Source organism: Canis lupus, chromosome 14 (genome assembly GCF_011100685.1).
Source record: "Canis lupus familiaris isolate Mischka breed German Shepherd chromosome 14, alternate assembly UU_Cfam_GSD_1.0, whole genome shotgun sequence".
NCBI classification, from domain to species: Eukaryota; Metazoa; Chordata; class Mammalia; order Carnivora; family Canidae; genus Canis; species Canis lupus.
Genome location: NC_049235.1, coordinates 35790343 through 35806372, shown reverse-complemented (window position 1 = coordinate 35806372; position 16030 = coordinate 35790343). Strand labels below are relative to the sequence as shown.

General features: G+C 37.7%; 1 protein-coding gene across 1 annotated transcript in view; it reads right to left on the bottom strand.

Annotated features, from left to right (window-relative positions):
• The window catches only part of DNAH11 (dynein axonemal heavy chain 11), a 318773-nt gene that overhangs the window by 56874 nt on the left and 245869 nt on the right, over positions 1–16030 (bottom strand). The window contains 2 exon segments of the mRNA XM_038557079.1: positions 13714–13836; positions 14995–15230. Of these exon segments, the coding sequence (XP_038413007.1) occupies positions 13714–13836; positions 14995–15230 (359 nt within the window).

Genomic DNA, 16030 nt, shown 5'->3' with positions numbered 1-16030 from the left:
AAGAGTTTCAATATAAAACTGACTGTGGTAGGGGACCCTGCGTGGCTTAATCTGTTAAGTGTCTCTTGGTTTTAGCTCAGGTCATGATCTCAGGCTCCCAGGATCGAGTCCTGATATGAGCTCCATGTTCAGTGGGGGTCTGCTTGAGGATTCTCTCCCTCTTCCACTATTCCTCCTTCCTGCTCAAGTGAACTTACTCTAATAAATAAAAATCTTAAAAAAAAATAAAACTGACTGTGGTGATGGCTGCATATTGCTTGAATATACTAAAACCCACTTACTTGTGCACTTTAAACAGTTAAATTGCATGGCATGTGATGAACAACAACAGTGTTCCCAAGAAAGAGAAAAAGGACAACAATATCAAGAGGTCAATTGGTAACATTTGGGCTTTTATCAATCTGCAAGGGAAGTAATTATGCTAACTACAGCTTCTCAGAGGTTCATGCTTGCCTTTTGAGCACAATGAGGCACGTCACAGGTTGCTCTTATATAAGAATATCTTTCTTGGTTAACTCCTTTTTGACTAAGACATATTCAACCATAGTTTCGTTTGGGCCGTCATCAAAATTTCTCCCACTACTTGCGCATCTCTTTCCAAGGGTTTCCAAAATTGATCCTAAAGGTAGCTTTGAGAAAGCTCTTTTTTTGCTTGCACTACTCACTGACTAGCTTTTAAAGGAACCTTCAAGAGTAATTACTATACCTCAGGTTCTCACACATAAGCCACACCAAAGATGATCCTCATTTATAACACCACAGTAATCAAATACAAACTTTAAATAAACCTCCGGTACGTCTTATGATCTTCTGATGGCTGCTCCATCTTGATCTGAATTCTTTCCTCCTTAGAGCAGCATCTCAGAAATGCCAGGCCTGTCACAACTGTTCATGACTTCAGATTCCATTTTTCCTAATTTGCTTATGAATTTTTACTTAAACATTTACCTCATAAACTTCCTGTTTTAATCACAAACGTCTATCGCCAGATGAAAAGAAAATGGAACTATCTTTACAATTTAAAAATGTGTGTTTAAATGAAGAACACTGGACAAACCAACTCCACGGTTTTCCTGATTGTTGTCCACTGGGACCGCTCAGCGTGGCCGGCTTAGGAACTGAGGTAAGAAGTTTCATTTCGAGGTCTGTGAGAGTATGTGCATGTAATGTGAGAATCAAAACAAGCCCCACAAGGTGACTAACTTCCTTTCAGAAGTCCTAGGATTCAGGCCTCAGGGAGAAATCTCTCCAGAGCAGGGGTTGGAGAACTATTTCTATAAAGGGCCAGAGAATCAATACTTCACCTTTTGTGGGCCACGTACATCTTTCCCAAATATTCTCTGTTAACAACCCTTTAAAAACCATTCTTAGTTCACGGGTTGTATCAAGACAGGTTGTTCACCTATCACCACTCTAGAAGATCACATGGTTAGTGGTGTGAGCATAATCTTCTTGCAGGGAAATAGAGGCTCATTACGCTCGATTTCCCAGTACCACCAAGCTATAATTTTTCCAATCAGCTACTACACATAACATTGCTTCCCAGCCTAGGCTCTCAAGAAAAACAAGTCTAAGACTGGCCAAAATGAAGCATGAGGTTTGAACGACTTTGCTTCTGGGTATAAGTGACAAATGCTTCCAACTGGTTAAATACTTAACAAATACCTAGGTCAAAGCAATGCTCCATAATGTGGCTCAGAGATGACGCTGTGGCTCAAATTTCTCCTGTACACCTATGTATACCCTGAAGTGTTCACAAACCCTGGTCTGGAAGTCAGAAATCAACCTGCTTGAGGAACAGGTCTGATTTTCTTGGTGAAGAGACAGTTAGTTAATCAGAGGAAAAGAGAAGGATGTCTGCCTCTAAAATTGGCTTTTATATTTTGCTTGGAAACATTATTTCATAGGTTCGAATTTCCCAGGGATAGTAAATTATCCTCAATTGGGGTGTTTATGATCTATGAAAGGCAAGAACTGCATAATGACTCAGTGGGTTTTATCATTGCTGCTAGGTTAATTTTTGGTTAATCTCCTATCTGGGAAAATTAAACAGACCGCTAGTGCTCTCTCATGATTTGAAGGATCCAAAAAACAACGGAGTTAACCAGAGGGGTGGGAAAAGCAAACAATCACTTGGTTGTTTCTGTCAAAGACATGAGTCCAGAGGTTATGACTTCTAGAATACAGCAGGCAACTACGAGCTCCTGAACTTGAACTTCAATGAAAAGCACTAACACGTGTGAAGAACAATTAAAACTTGCAAGTGTGGCTATTATCTTAAAGTAGCAGTTCTTAACACATTTTTGGGCCCTGTTCCCTCCATGCATGGGATTTGCCCCTGACACCATATCTCAGTGAGAATCAAGTGGGGCAGAAATCTCTGAAGCTGGGATGGAGTTGCTCCCAGAGGGTTTTTTTCATCTCTCCAAAGGAGTGATCACCACCTGCCCCTTTTTCTCAATGCCTAGTATGGAGGTTAGAAACGGATTATATGACCTCAGATCAGAAATAAAATTATTTTCCCCAGTACGAACACTATGGTTTTACTGGATAGGATGAATCAAAAACATTGTTTTACCTAGCTGACTTATTGTTTTAGAGCAAGAAGGGCCCCTGGAGATTATTCTAGTTTCCTTTATGGACCCAAAATGTTTATGACGTGTCCAAGGTCACAGAGCTTAGTGGCAGAGCTGGGACTAGAACCTGGGTCTCTAGATTCCTGGTATAAAGTCCATTTCACTGCATCACACCGCAGGTTAATTTGCTCTGTTTGATGGTGACAGCTTGTAACCCCAGCCTCCATCATTCACAAGAGGGTACTGAGAGGATATGATTGACGCAGTAACAATCTATGGCCACTAGGGAAAAAAAATATAAAGATACAGCTCAGAGACCATGCCCTGCTGATCTCTGCTTAGAGATTCTGTCCTTGTTTATGAAGGAGAATAGCACTGATTGTCGAGATGCCCAGGACTAACCAAAGAGTTGAATTTCTGATAGATATTTTCACAGAATGAATTAACTCATAAAAATTTTAAATCATTCAATGTACAGAAAAATTTTCTATCTTCTGGCTTTAAGGAAAAAGAATACTCTTTCAAATATGCCAAAATGCTTACTAGTTAGCTGAATAAATTATTATATAAAAGGCCATCATCTGCATTTTAACCATTAATTCAGTTTTCCATATGTCACATTTACAAAAAAAGAAAATCAGGTACATTGGGAATTTAAAATTCTTTCAGAGTTTATTCAAAATCCAGCCAAAAGGTGTTTTAGGATAAAGATTCCTAATTTCTTAAAGTCACAGAAGGTTATTACTCCTGTAGAGGACTGATATAAAAATACGTAAAAATGAATTCATGTCTAATATTCACAGCACTTCTGTGACAAACATGGGGAAACATTTCTCCCAGCTATGCAATTTCCTTGAAAACCAGAATCTCTGTGAGTTGAAGGAGCATTAGCTCAACATAATCAAGATGAGAATCTCAAATTGGAGATTATAATCTGGATATTTTATATGTCACACAGGTATCTGGCAACTGTGGAAATATCTTTTACTTTCATTGGAACTCTTCTCAAGATTTAGTGTAGCTGCTGCTGCAAATGCCATCAGTCCTGGATCATAAAAACCTAAATGACTTTCTCTACTGATTAGATATTCTGAGTACATGAACAAACACCATCATTATTTTTTATTGCCATCTAAAACAAAACTTGGAAAGGCAGCATATTCAATTTAGAACAAGGACCTGCTGCAAGGATGACTGTTTTCAAAAAGATCTGCAAAACCTTTCTCACAATGCCCTTTGGAGAGACATTTCCTGTGATACCAGATTAGCATATCGAAGGTCCATGCTCTAAGAAGGGCAATTCAGGGCAGCCCCGGTGGTGCAGTGGTTTAGCGTCGCCTGCAGCTCAGGGTGTGATCCTGGAGACCCTGGATCAAGTCCCACATCGAGCTCCCTGCATGGAGCCTGCTCCTCCCTCTGCCTGTGTCTCTGCCTCTCTCTCTTTCTGTGTCTCTCATGAATAAATAAATAAAATCTTAAAAAAAAAAAAAAAAAAGGGAAATTCAGACAGCTCGTAAGTTCCCTGAACTGGAGAAGTCTCCAGCTCTCTGAGCAGGGCCTGTTGGTCAAGGTGAAGAGATTGCGGGGGCTGTTTTGTTTTTAATTTATCTATTCATGAGAGACACAGAGAGGCAGAGACATAGGCAGAGAGAGAAGCAGGCTCCCTATGGGGAGTGTGATGCGGGACTCATCCCAGTGGGATCAGGACCTGAGCCCAAGGCAGATGCCCAACCCCTGAGCCACCCAGGTGCTCCCTGCAGGTGGTTTGAGATAAGGAAATAATATCATCGCACTAGTTGGGGGGGGGGGGGAACCACACTCAGGAAAAGAAAAGGAAAAAAAAAAAACTTTTCAGAGGACATCTAAAAGCCTTACTGCATGTCCTGCTGCTTAAAATGAAGCACTTCTGGAGGAGGCCTGGGAGCTGTGACTGCTGGGGCCTGGGAGCACAGTGGCAGGACCTGGTGGCACAGCGGGCAGTGTTACCTAGCAACCCCAGCAGGAGGGGCCGCCCAGTTGGTCAAACCCTGCTCCCCCAGAAAGGTCTGGGCTGAAAGCTGCGCAGCTGGCAAGACAGCCCAGGAGAAGGAGGAAAGAAGTCCTGAATAGAAATGAGTTAATTGTCTTGCTGCTTCATATAGTTAATATAACCAACACGTCCTTCTCGGAGAAAAGCAAACTTAAATTAGATTCTACAAAAAAAAAAAAAAAAAAAAAAAAAAAAGACTCGTGTTGCAGGGACTCCAGGTACCTTTGAAAGAAAAAAGGAAGCTAACAAAAGAAAACCAGAGATTATTTCTCTTCTGAAATATAGAATATATATACACATTACATATATTATGATAAATATGATAGCACACGTCTTTTTTAAAATTACACTAATTCTTTTTTTTACATATGTCTTTCAATATATATTTCATATTTCAATATATTCCCATATTTAAATATTATAATGCAGCATGAAAAAGAAATCCTGGTTCTGTTTGCATTTTTTTTTAAAGGAAATTTGCTTTTTTTTTTTTTTTTTTTTAAAGAAAAGATTTGTAAAAAAGATTCTTTATCTGTGGCCTGTTTGGAATTTGCCTTCACATGAAGTACCACCCAAGAGGACTATGAGTGTGTGTGTGGACTATTCGCACACTCTGAATGCTATTCTTTAAAAAAAAAAAAATCTGGACTGAATTTATGAATAGTAAGGTCTTTTCTGTGGTTAAACCTTATTTTGAATTTACAAATTAAGAGAGACTAGAATGCTGAATTCTACTATATGAGGGCACGAATTAACTTGAAAATAAAGCGATTTCTATATACAAGGGTTATAAAGAAAGAACTATGAATGACCTGAGTTTATTTAAAAACCATATACTTCCAGCTTGAGAGCACATTTTATCACAGTGTGGGATTTAATTTAACGTGATTCTCTATCTTTTTTTTTTTTTTAATTTATTTATGATAGTCACAGAGAGAGGGAGAGAAAGAGAGACAGGCAGAGGGAGAAGCAGGCTCCATGCACCGGGAGCCCGATGTGGGATTCGATCCCAGGTCTCCAGGATCGCGCCCTGGGCCAAAGGCAGGCGCCAAACCGCTGCGCCACCCAGGGATCCCTGATTCTCTATCTTAAGTCCCACCCAAGGCTTCATTTAAATAGATCTAACATCAGTTGTAATACAATCATGTAGCATCAACTGCAAAGGTAACAACATAATAATACCAAATAAACTGAAAACGTGTTAATTGTAAACAATCCCCTTTATTAATAATCTTAGTAGCACTTTTAGGTATCTTTCTTTTTTTTTTAAGATTTTATTAATTCATGAGAGACACAGAGAGAGAGAGGCAGAGACACAGGCAGAGGGAGAAGCAGGCTCCATACAGGGAGCCTGACATAAGACTCGATCCTGGGTCTCCAGGAATCCACCCTGAGCTGAAAGCAGACGCTCAACCACTGAGCCACTGGGCTGCCCTGTAAAATATCTTTCATTATCTTATTTCTGTAAAATAAATTTATAATTGTATAACTAATATTTCTGTTAGTTTTAAGTTCCTTTATATGACATGCTACTTAAGAACTATTATTAAAAGAACAATTACATGAAAATAAATGTAGGAAAAGTATAAAATGTTTTAAAAAATGTTTGTATGCTCAGAAACAATTAGAAATATATCTTACAGAAAGGTTACTCCAGCTAAGATTAAAGTTCAAAAATTACTTCAATAATACTTGGGGGGATTTGAAAGATTATAGAAATATAATTTTATGAAGATGCTTCACAGATCAGCAACTTCTCTATTATGTAAGCCAGTAAATTTGCTTTGGAAAAAGTACATGTTGATAAATCTTCCCAGATATGTTTTCTGTCGATTGATATGATCAGATGTATTTTACTTAAAATTAGGATTGTCTGGAGTTTGGTGGATTTAATTATTTGTAATTACCCAGCTGTTGTCAGCCTGTGGCCATTTTATGACAGTGGTATCTACTATGTGGGTCAGGTTCAACTGTATATCTTCTCAAACACAGATTTAATGTGCTATTGATGAAACCATTACTAGAACCAAATTAAAGTCTGGGCTGATGTATTGGTCCATAGGGACCTGTCAGACATGAAAGGAGTAATTAGTATTCATTACTTCATACTCCACAACATTCCAATTATTAATGAACTTCAACTTTTGGACTATGCTATATCTATCACAAGCGTCTTCTCAGACATTTGTTATTAGGAAGAATAAACTAATATTGGTTAAAAAAAAAAAGGCCCCTAAAACAAACAGAAGTAAAATAAACAAAAACACCATTAATGGTGGAAAACTTCAGGAGGGATGTGGCTTTCAGGAGGATGCAAATGTTATCCCACCTGTGTGGGAGGAAGAGGATTGCAGTGAGGAAGAGCTGGGTGAGTGCTCTGGCCTTGAGTCCCCATCTTTTCCTTGTTTTCAATGCTCTCTTGTCTTTACAATACAAAGGGAAATGTCTGCAATCACAAAACTAATTGTATGGACATAATAACATAGAATTGTAAAGACAGAAGGGAATAGAAAAATAATCAATGTTTATTTTTGGACATGAGAATAAGATGTCCATCAGAAAATTTACAACAACATAGGTCGGTTTGGGATGTGAGCAAGTTAAAATAAAAATTTTTCTGTTCCTGTTCTAATAATCCAAATGGTATCTCTATTATTAAAGCTCTGTTGGCCTTTATCCATTAGTTTTCTTTTCCATCATTTTCTCCTTTTTTATTTACTGCATTAGAAGAAAAATAATTCTTACTCAACCAATCTATTTTAATCTTGCATGTATATGGATTTTTAAAAACAATTTCTTTTCTTTAGAGTTACATGAACTCACAAGGAAGCATTTGCTTTGGTGAAACAGACATTTGGCAGGTGGAAATAATGCTTTCACTAAAATATCAAACATTATTCCAAAGTACTTTTAAAGCTCTTATAGGCAAGACTAGTATCAAAATGTGGAATGTCTTCAACTTTTTCCATTCAAAAATAAGAGCTGGAAAAAAAATAAGAGGTAGAATACTTCTTCTTAGGAAGAGGCAGTTAATCATACTGCATACATAACTTGTATTAAAAAAAAAAACAAACAGCAGAAGTGCACAAGTCCCTACCTCAGCTCACACTAGTGGTGAGCATGCAAGTTTGTACTAATACTCTGGAAACCAATTTGGCATTATGTTTTAAAGCTGACTGTGCACACACTCTACAACCTAACTCCAGAATATAAACTCTGAAGAACCTCTTGCTGTGTGCACCTGTAAATGTATATACAAATCTTCAGAGTACTAATATTCATAGTAGCATGGCTTGTAATGGTAGAAAACACAAACACAACTGAAATGTTCCTCAATAAGAATACTGAATAAACAGGAACAGTTATGCCACTGGATATTATTAGAACAATGAAAATAAAACAGAACTAAAAGCAAGAATACAGGTAAGTCTTAGACATGTTAACGGTGGAAAATTCAAGTCCCTTTAGATACACTATGATGACATTTTTGTAAAGCCCCAAATCAAAAAAAAATAAAGTACTTTAAAGTTTTGAAATGATAACAAAGTTTAGAATACTACCTTTGGGAGAGGAGGTCCAATGGGACCTTATTGGGAGAATAAGAGTGGCTTAAAGAGTGTTGGTAAATTTTCAGTTCATCGTTTGAATGGAAGATATATATCTAATTTATTATGCTTTATAACTTTTATATGTATCAGCATTAAATAATACAACTTAAATGACAAAAAACTCTCTCCTGTTCTCAGGAGTCAACTTAAAACATCAAAAGATGTATGACTGATTTTCTTGTTCACACATCCCACATCCAAAATACATGTTACTTCAGGATCTCTGGCTTAGTATCTGATTTATGCTCCCAATCACCAACATACCACAGTTATTATTGGTTCAAGATTCAAGGGAAATAATATACTTTGACTACCTATTTGCGCTATGTTGTTCATAATTTTTTTCCTCACCAGGTAAGAAAACATAAATGCAAAAAAAGAGCCTAAACAACTTACTTCAAATCACCAAACTAAAGGGGGGGCAGACCAAGATTTGAACCAAATTTCATCTTACTTCTTCTACCCCAGTATGCTAATTTCTAAAAACCATGTGCTGGCACATAAGCCCCACTTCATAGCCTTGAGGTTCTCTTGAAAATGCTCATGCAGCTAGTTCAAGATCATGGAGTCATCATTGTATTTATCTTCCCTCCCATGCCAAGTCCTACAGAAAAGATGGAAAAATATATGTTCAAAGAAAGAATAAGTTCAAAATCATGCTGGAAAGAGTACAAGGAGTAGAAGCCAAAAAAAAAAAAAAAAGAATTTAAAAAACTGATGAAAAATCTCATTGAAAACATTAGCAAAACTAATAATAATCCATGGAAGGCTAATAATAAACATGTCCTATTAACAAATCAAGGAAATATAAAACAAAGCAGCATGAGAGAAGGATTCTGTTATCTGATGTTTCTATTGGCTCTCTCTTGTATGATGGCATATTTACTGTGTTCTGTGATTTTTGCCTGTGAACTCCTATACCTTGGAATTATATTGTGTACAGTTCTCTAAAGTCTGGGTTGATGTACATAATTCCAGATAGGATTTTTATTTGCTTCTGCCAAGTACACTGGGGCGCGACCAATCTGGTGCCACTTAAAAATAAGTTATTGGTTTGAGATTTTTAGGGCATCTAAGTAAAAATTTGTCTTGAATATTTTTAAGAGAGTTTCTGATTAGGAACTCTCAGGGGACATTTTCTCACTTCTCAGTGCCAAAGTACAGAAAGGAAAGCACTCCTTTCCACAGGGCTGGGTTTTGTTTAGTTTTTGACAAGTTTACCCTCAAATTGAAGGCTTGGCCCCTTGAGGCTCTAGCATTATACAGCAGCCTCTTAGCAGACTTCACACCCTCAGCTGGCATGGTCCAGGCTCCAGGTATCCATCAAAACAGAAATTCTATGTCATCAGGTTTTAGCAGGTGCCCTCAAGAAGAAAACGAGCTTTGGAGTTCCTTGTCTATCCAATTCCTGCTTTTTTAGGCACACTCTTTTTCTTTTTCTTTTTTTTTTTTCTTTTTGGTCAACCAAGCGCTGGAAGATGTGAATATTTTAACACACTTAGTTGTTTTTCAGCATTCACACATCTAATCTGCCTGAAATAAAAGTCTGTGTTTTTATTGTTTTATTTTGACTTTGGTTAACCATCTTTTAAAAGACAAAGATGTTTCTTATTCATAGAGAACTTGTAATCTAATACAGATATAGGGCTGAAAAAACAAAACAAAACAAAACATAACTTACAAGGGACAGATAAAGGCAAAATGTCACAGTGGCCCAGTACAGAATGGACTCGGCATAGGAAGCCCTGAAAGTGGAAACTCAAAATTCCCATTTAATTAATTAAATGGCAGTTGGATTCTGAATGGAGTGAATTTGGGATTTGTAGAAAGACCATGTAAGTAAAACATCATATCATACAAGGGGGCAATTAATCTGTGTGAATAAAGGGAGTAAGTTATCAAATAGGTAAAACATTTCATAGGCTTCGGAGAAGAGCTTCATTTCAATTTACTGTAACAGGCAACAGAGAATTCTTAATGGGTTCTTCAACAGGCCAGTGATAGAAGCAATATTAGGAAAAGATTATTTTAACCACTCTCTGAGCTGGAGAGGAGTGAGCATACAGAATGTCAGGACATGACTTCATGCAGCAGTCTACATAGTCAGCCAAGATCTCCTTATCAAGCTCCGCTGGCTTCTTAGACTTCCTTTCTAGCACCTTCATCTTTGAATGTCTTTGAATGCAATAAGCGAGCTCATTGCTTCTTTTCCTACACTTACTCCTACTGCTGTACCACATCTCTCCATGAACCACACCATCATTTAACCTAGCAGAAGACTGTAAATCACCCTTGAACCTTCCTTTTTTCCCTTAACAACATCCCATTAATGACCATGAACTGATGAAACTAACTCCTTGAGAATTCTTTCGTGGGTCCTCTCTCTCTAGTATCACTGCCTTAGTGTAGGGTCATATCATGTCTCAACTGGACGACTGCAATTGTTTGGTAATTAGATCTTGGCTCCATGGACCCTGGTCCATGTCCCTTCCATCAGTACTTCATAATGCTGACAGCATGTCCTTCCAGACGCAGATCTGATTACATTACTCCTAGCGTGCCTAAAAGTCTTCAGTAGCTTCCCCACTGACATGCTCATGGTTCTCAAGTGAAAATATGGGGACTCCAGATTTGTTACTCGAGGAAGGAAAAGTCTGTTGGTTAAGAACCACTGCTGCTGTCAACTAATGTTACTGATAGGAATGGGCCCCTTTAGTAGGTTTGGGGAAAAGAAAAAGAATTATCAATCAATAGGAAAAGGTCAAATTAAAAGTCATCTGTGGGTACCCAAGGATGTCCACACTCTGGGGGGCCTGCCAATCTCTCAGGTCTCAACTTCCCCAGGCCTTACTGTCCTTTATCCCTTCCAACACAAGACTCTCCACTGATGTGGATCCTATTTGCAGTCCTGCCCAAAGCTGTTGGGCTGTTTTGCGTTTTAATATTTGGTTTATTTCTCTCATTCCAAAATTCTCTTCTTCCACTTGTGTATCTGACAAATGCCCACTCACCTTTCTAGATTCATATTAAATGTCAAGGTAATCAAATGTAATTTTTTCCACAAAGCCTTTCTTAGTCTCCACTATGGCAATGATGAATCCCTGCCACATATACTTCTAATGTCACACCAATGGCACTTTCTTTTATTGTTTACAGGGTCTGCCTCTCCCCTAAAGGAAATGTAGCTTCCTGAAACCCAGGGTCTCTATCTTATCATGCTGAGACTCTGCAGCCCCTGTACTGTGCCTGGTATAACAGTGCTCAGAGAAGTTTTATCAGTGACTGATACAGTATGTAAGGACTCTACCAGCACTCAGATTCTCTGGAAAAAGATACTAAAAATATCTGCAAGAGAGAGGGAAGTAGGAAAAACTGGAGATACAGATATGAATTTATACTCATATAAGTCATTGTTCCCATATGTAAGAGTTTAGGAAACAGGATCATTAACATAATAACTGCATGTGATAATCACCATTTGTTATATTCTTATGGATCATTTTCAATTCTCTTGGCCTTTACAAAAAAATGTTGGAACGATATGATAAGTTCTATAAAATCTAAAAGAGAGTAACTATTCAGGAAATAATATAATTTGGAATAAGTTGCTCTAGACTGTGATAAAGCCTTGATGTTCTATGAAAATAATTTGTTTCTGAAATATAAGACTTCTGGGATTCACAATAATATGTAACTATATCTATCCTGAGGAAAAATCATGACTCAAATTTATTAGTCCCTGGAAGTTTTAAATTTTATATACATATATATATATAATTAAATTTATTTTTATATCTGTTATATATTATTTATATTATATATTTAAATACATAATATATAAAATTATACATGTTTATAATATATTTAAATGATATAAATATATACATATATAGAGAGAGAGAGAGAAAGAGAGAGAGAGAAGAGAGGAAGAATCACCAAATTCTTAAATTGTGTTACTAAAGGTCCAAGTTAAAGCTAGAGAATGTGCATTTCATGATGAAACATTTTAGGCCTTCCTAATATAGTCAAAACGTTAATAACAAAGATTTCACTTCAGTGACATTCAAGATTTTACACTATATTTTTAACACATCAGACACGGCTACAATTATATTTATGTCAGAGTTGCAGTTTGTCAAGTAGCTTATTAGATTTTTCTAAATGCATGGCTGGGTAAATTTTGGCTTATTAAACAATTATAAGTTGTCAGTCACTTTAAATGGATTTACTCATATAATAAATACTAGTTGGCTAGGGACCATTTAAAAAACACAAGTCAGTTATCCTTAAGTAGACCTATTTCCACTTAAAATGGACAGGAATAAACTGGTGATGAGAAAGGAGACCGTTAACTTTGAGGCAGAGACTGGGTGTCAAAGCAGGGTGTTGGAGAAATTCTTTTTTTTTTTTTTTTTGTTGGAGAAATTCTTAAATGGTATCTCTTTGAAGAAAAGAGCCCACCAACAAAGAAAAGGAAACCCAGTGAAATAAGTGTAGTGAATGTAGGTTCCACACAGAGCCCATGGAATGCCATAACCCCTGTGAGCCTACAAAGGCTTGGTCAGAGACACACTTGCTGAATGTGACCTTTGACACATGCATAGAAGGTGCTGTGATGGGGATTCCTGGGTGGCTCAGGGGTTGAGCATCTGCCTTCGGCTCGGGGTATGATACCGGGGTCCTGGGATTGAGTCCCACATCAGGTTCCTCCCGGGGAGTGGGCTTCTCCCTCTGCCTATGTCTCTGCCTCTCTCTGTGCCTCTCATGAATAAATAAATAAAATCTTAAAAAAGAAAAAAAAAAAGAGAAGGTGCTATGATAACCCTTGGGAAATGGCTTCCCCACCCGTAGTAGAATGTTCTGGAGAGTGGGGTGTCCAGGGGAATGGCAGCTGATTGGAACATCACTTAGAGCTCTAAGCAGTTCTTAGTTGTTGGTGGCATTGTTGCTGGTATGGGAATGATTTTCAGGGTCCACTAATGAATTAAAAAAATATATATATATATTATATACATATTGCAAACTTCTTAGAAAAAAGAGAACTAGCCCAGTAAACCTCTCATTTTGTGGATGCCATTACTTTGGTTGAAGTGGAGTGAAACCAAAAACAGTGAATGGACTTTGAATTATCCTATTGAAAAATATTTAATAAACAAGGATACAAAAGATAGGTGGTTTAGGTAAACACACGAAAGGTGTCTTGCCAAATCTTAAACTGCTTTGGTATGAACTGATAAAGGATCAACTACTCTCAGATTTGTGACAGATTTTTTGGTTTATCAATCAGGGACTGGACAACATGAATCTAAATCTATCAAAGAAATAGTCTGAAAGTCTGGGTCATGTTGAGGTTACTTCTGACTTGGAACGGAGCTGCCATGGAATGGAAACTCAGAGACATCATCAAGAAGATTCCAATGGACTGCGCTGATTTTGAACTTAACAGAAGATGCTGATCACATTCATATGCAGCACAAAAAAAAAATTCAACAATACTTACTTCCCTTTTTTAATCGTGTTTCTGCCAAGCAGTGGATCAAGGACTGGGTCTATTGTTTCCTCCAGATTTTCAACTAAGATGACATCTCCAAAGACCAAAGCAGTTTCAATGGCATTCAAAAACCTTGAAATTCAATCAGAATTGAGATAATAAAATGTATATAAGCACAGGGAAAATGTTCAGAATTATTTATATTAAATTATATTTGATTTAATGTAGACTTTTTTTAATGAGACAGACTTAGAGAAATCTGTTTCATGAAGTATTCAAGTAGATTACATAGAAATTCATGATTAGATTTTGAGATGAATTACACAGTGATATTTTCCAAGTGAAATTCAACAGTATGAATAAGTCTATGTGTAAATTAGTTCTTTTGACAGTAACCATGGTTCAGACAAATGCAACTTACCCAACCATCATAAATTTAAATTCATTTAATGAGTCCTTTTTTGATAAAAAAAATTCAAAATATATTGAATACCTTGTGGTTTTGTCAAATATTCATTTTTTTAAACCTTAGTTTCAGTCATGATAAGTGGTAAATTATCATTATACTACATTCTCCCTCTCCAAAAATAGGCTCTCCCCCTCAAAAATAATTTCCTCCAAGTATTCAGATAAGCTAGGAGTACATATATCTGTATGACAGAAATTTCTTATTTCGTTTTATATGTGAAAAGATGATAAAAGGGTCAAATCAAATACCAGTAAGTCTAAAATTATTTAATATTAACTGAACACCAACTATGTACACAACAACTTTATTTATCAGACAGTATTGTCATGAGGACCTAATGACAGAAAGTCTTGGAGTAGACTCAGTTTTCAAAAGCAATATATAAAACTTGACTAAGAAATTCTCTTTAGGCATTCAACATTGGGACTTGCAGCCATGCTAAAATTCTACAATAGGCAAGATATATATTCAGGAATAGGATTCTAATCCACTGACAATTCCTGTGTTGCCATATGCCAAATGCCCCAAAGGATTACAGTCCCTCCTATTCCATTCTTGGTCTTAAGAAACTGATTTTTCCACTCGGGTGCAGTGTTTGATTTCATCTTCAACCTAATTTCATCTTCAGGTAAGTGGATGCCATGTAACAGAAATGCCCGTTCAGCAAAGATGTTTTACATAAAGATGAGCAAGCAGATAAACAAGAGATGTCATACTGTCACGTCACAATAGCAGAGCAGTCTAGCAAGTGCCTGGACTGTAAAAATCAGACCCATTTCACAGCAGCTAAACACAAGGCCAATCCTCCCAATTTCACATACCCTTTCTGGCCCAAATGTGTCACTTTCAAGTCAGTTCCGTACTTATTCTTGATCCACTTAATTCCCTGTTGCTGGGGATCTATCATCAGCGGCCAGCGCTCACAGTGTGTTAGGATGGTGGCATTTTCGGTGGACATCCTGTCATTGGGGAGCCCTTCGTTATTCCAGGTGGCAATGGTAGCGTCATCCGTCAACATAGCAATCACATCCAGGCCTTCAGTTATTGGGATGGAAACCTTGAAAATCAGAGTTGAATGCAATAAATGGCCAGCATCGCAAGGCAAATGACTCACTGTAACAGACAAGAAAATGAGAGACCAAAACCAAGACAACACATGCAAATTCTCTTTGGGAGCTCTGAAGCCACTGTGAAATACGATCTGACACCGATCACAGTATTTACCTCCCTGAATTCTGTCAAATGCAGTATTCAACATCTGGTTTATTACTGCATCTGATGTCAAGGGAAAGAGACTTGGCCCTACATCTATGGCTGCTCCAATAGGGAGGACACCAACTGAGACACCAGGGAGGACTATAGGACCATAGAAGTGTACTTGCCCCATGGGCTAATCACCCCACACAAGCAATGCCATACACAATATCTTGCCCAGGCAACTCATCCTGTGGTACAGGCCCCACACTATGCAGAGATGACTTCTCTTTCATGGATAGGTTCCATGGAATGTATTCAGTCTGCTGGCACTCCATCAGCTTACTGGCTGTACCTAGGAGCTGAGATTGGAGCCTCTCCACTGAGAGGGAACCACCCGCCCTGTGACTGTGGAAAGTAGCATTGCAAAATGAGGAGATAGCTCCTTTAAGAGAGAGGAAGAAACCTATTTTTAATTAATTAATTAATTAATTAAGATATTATTTATTTATTCATGAGAGACAGAGAGAGAGGCAGAGATAGAGGCGGAGGGAGAAGCAGGCTCCATGCAGGAAGCCTAATGTGGGATTCGATCCTGGAACTCTGGATCACGTCCTGAGCAGATGCTCAACCACTGAGCCACCCAGGCATCCCCCTATTTTA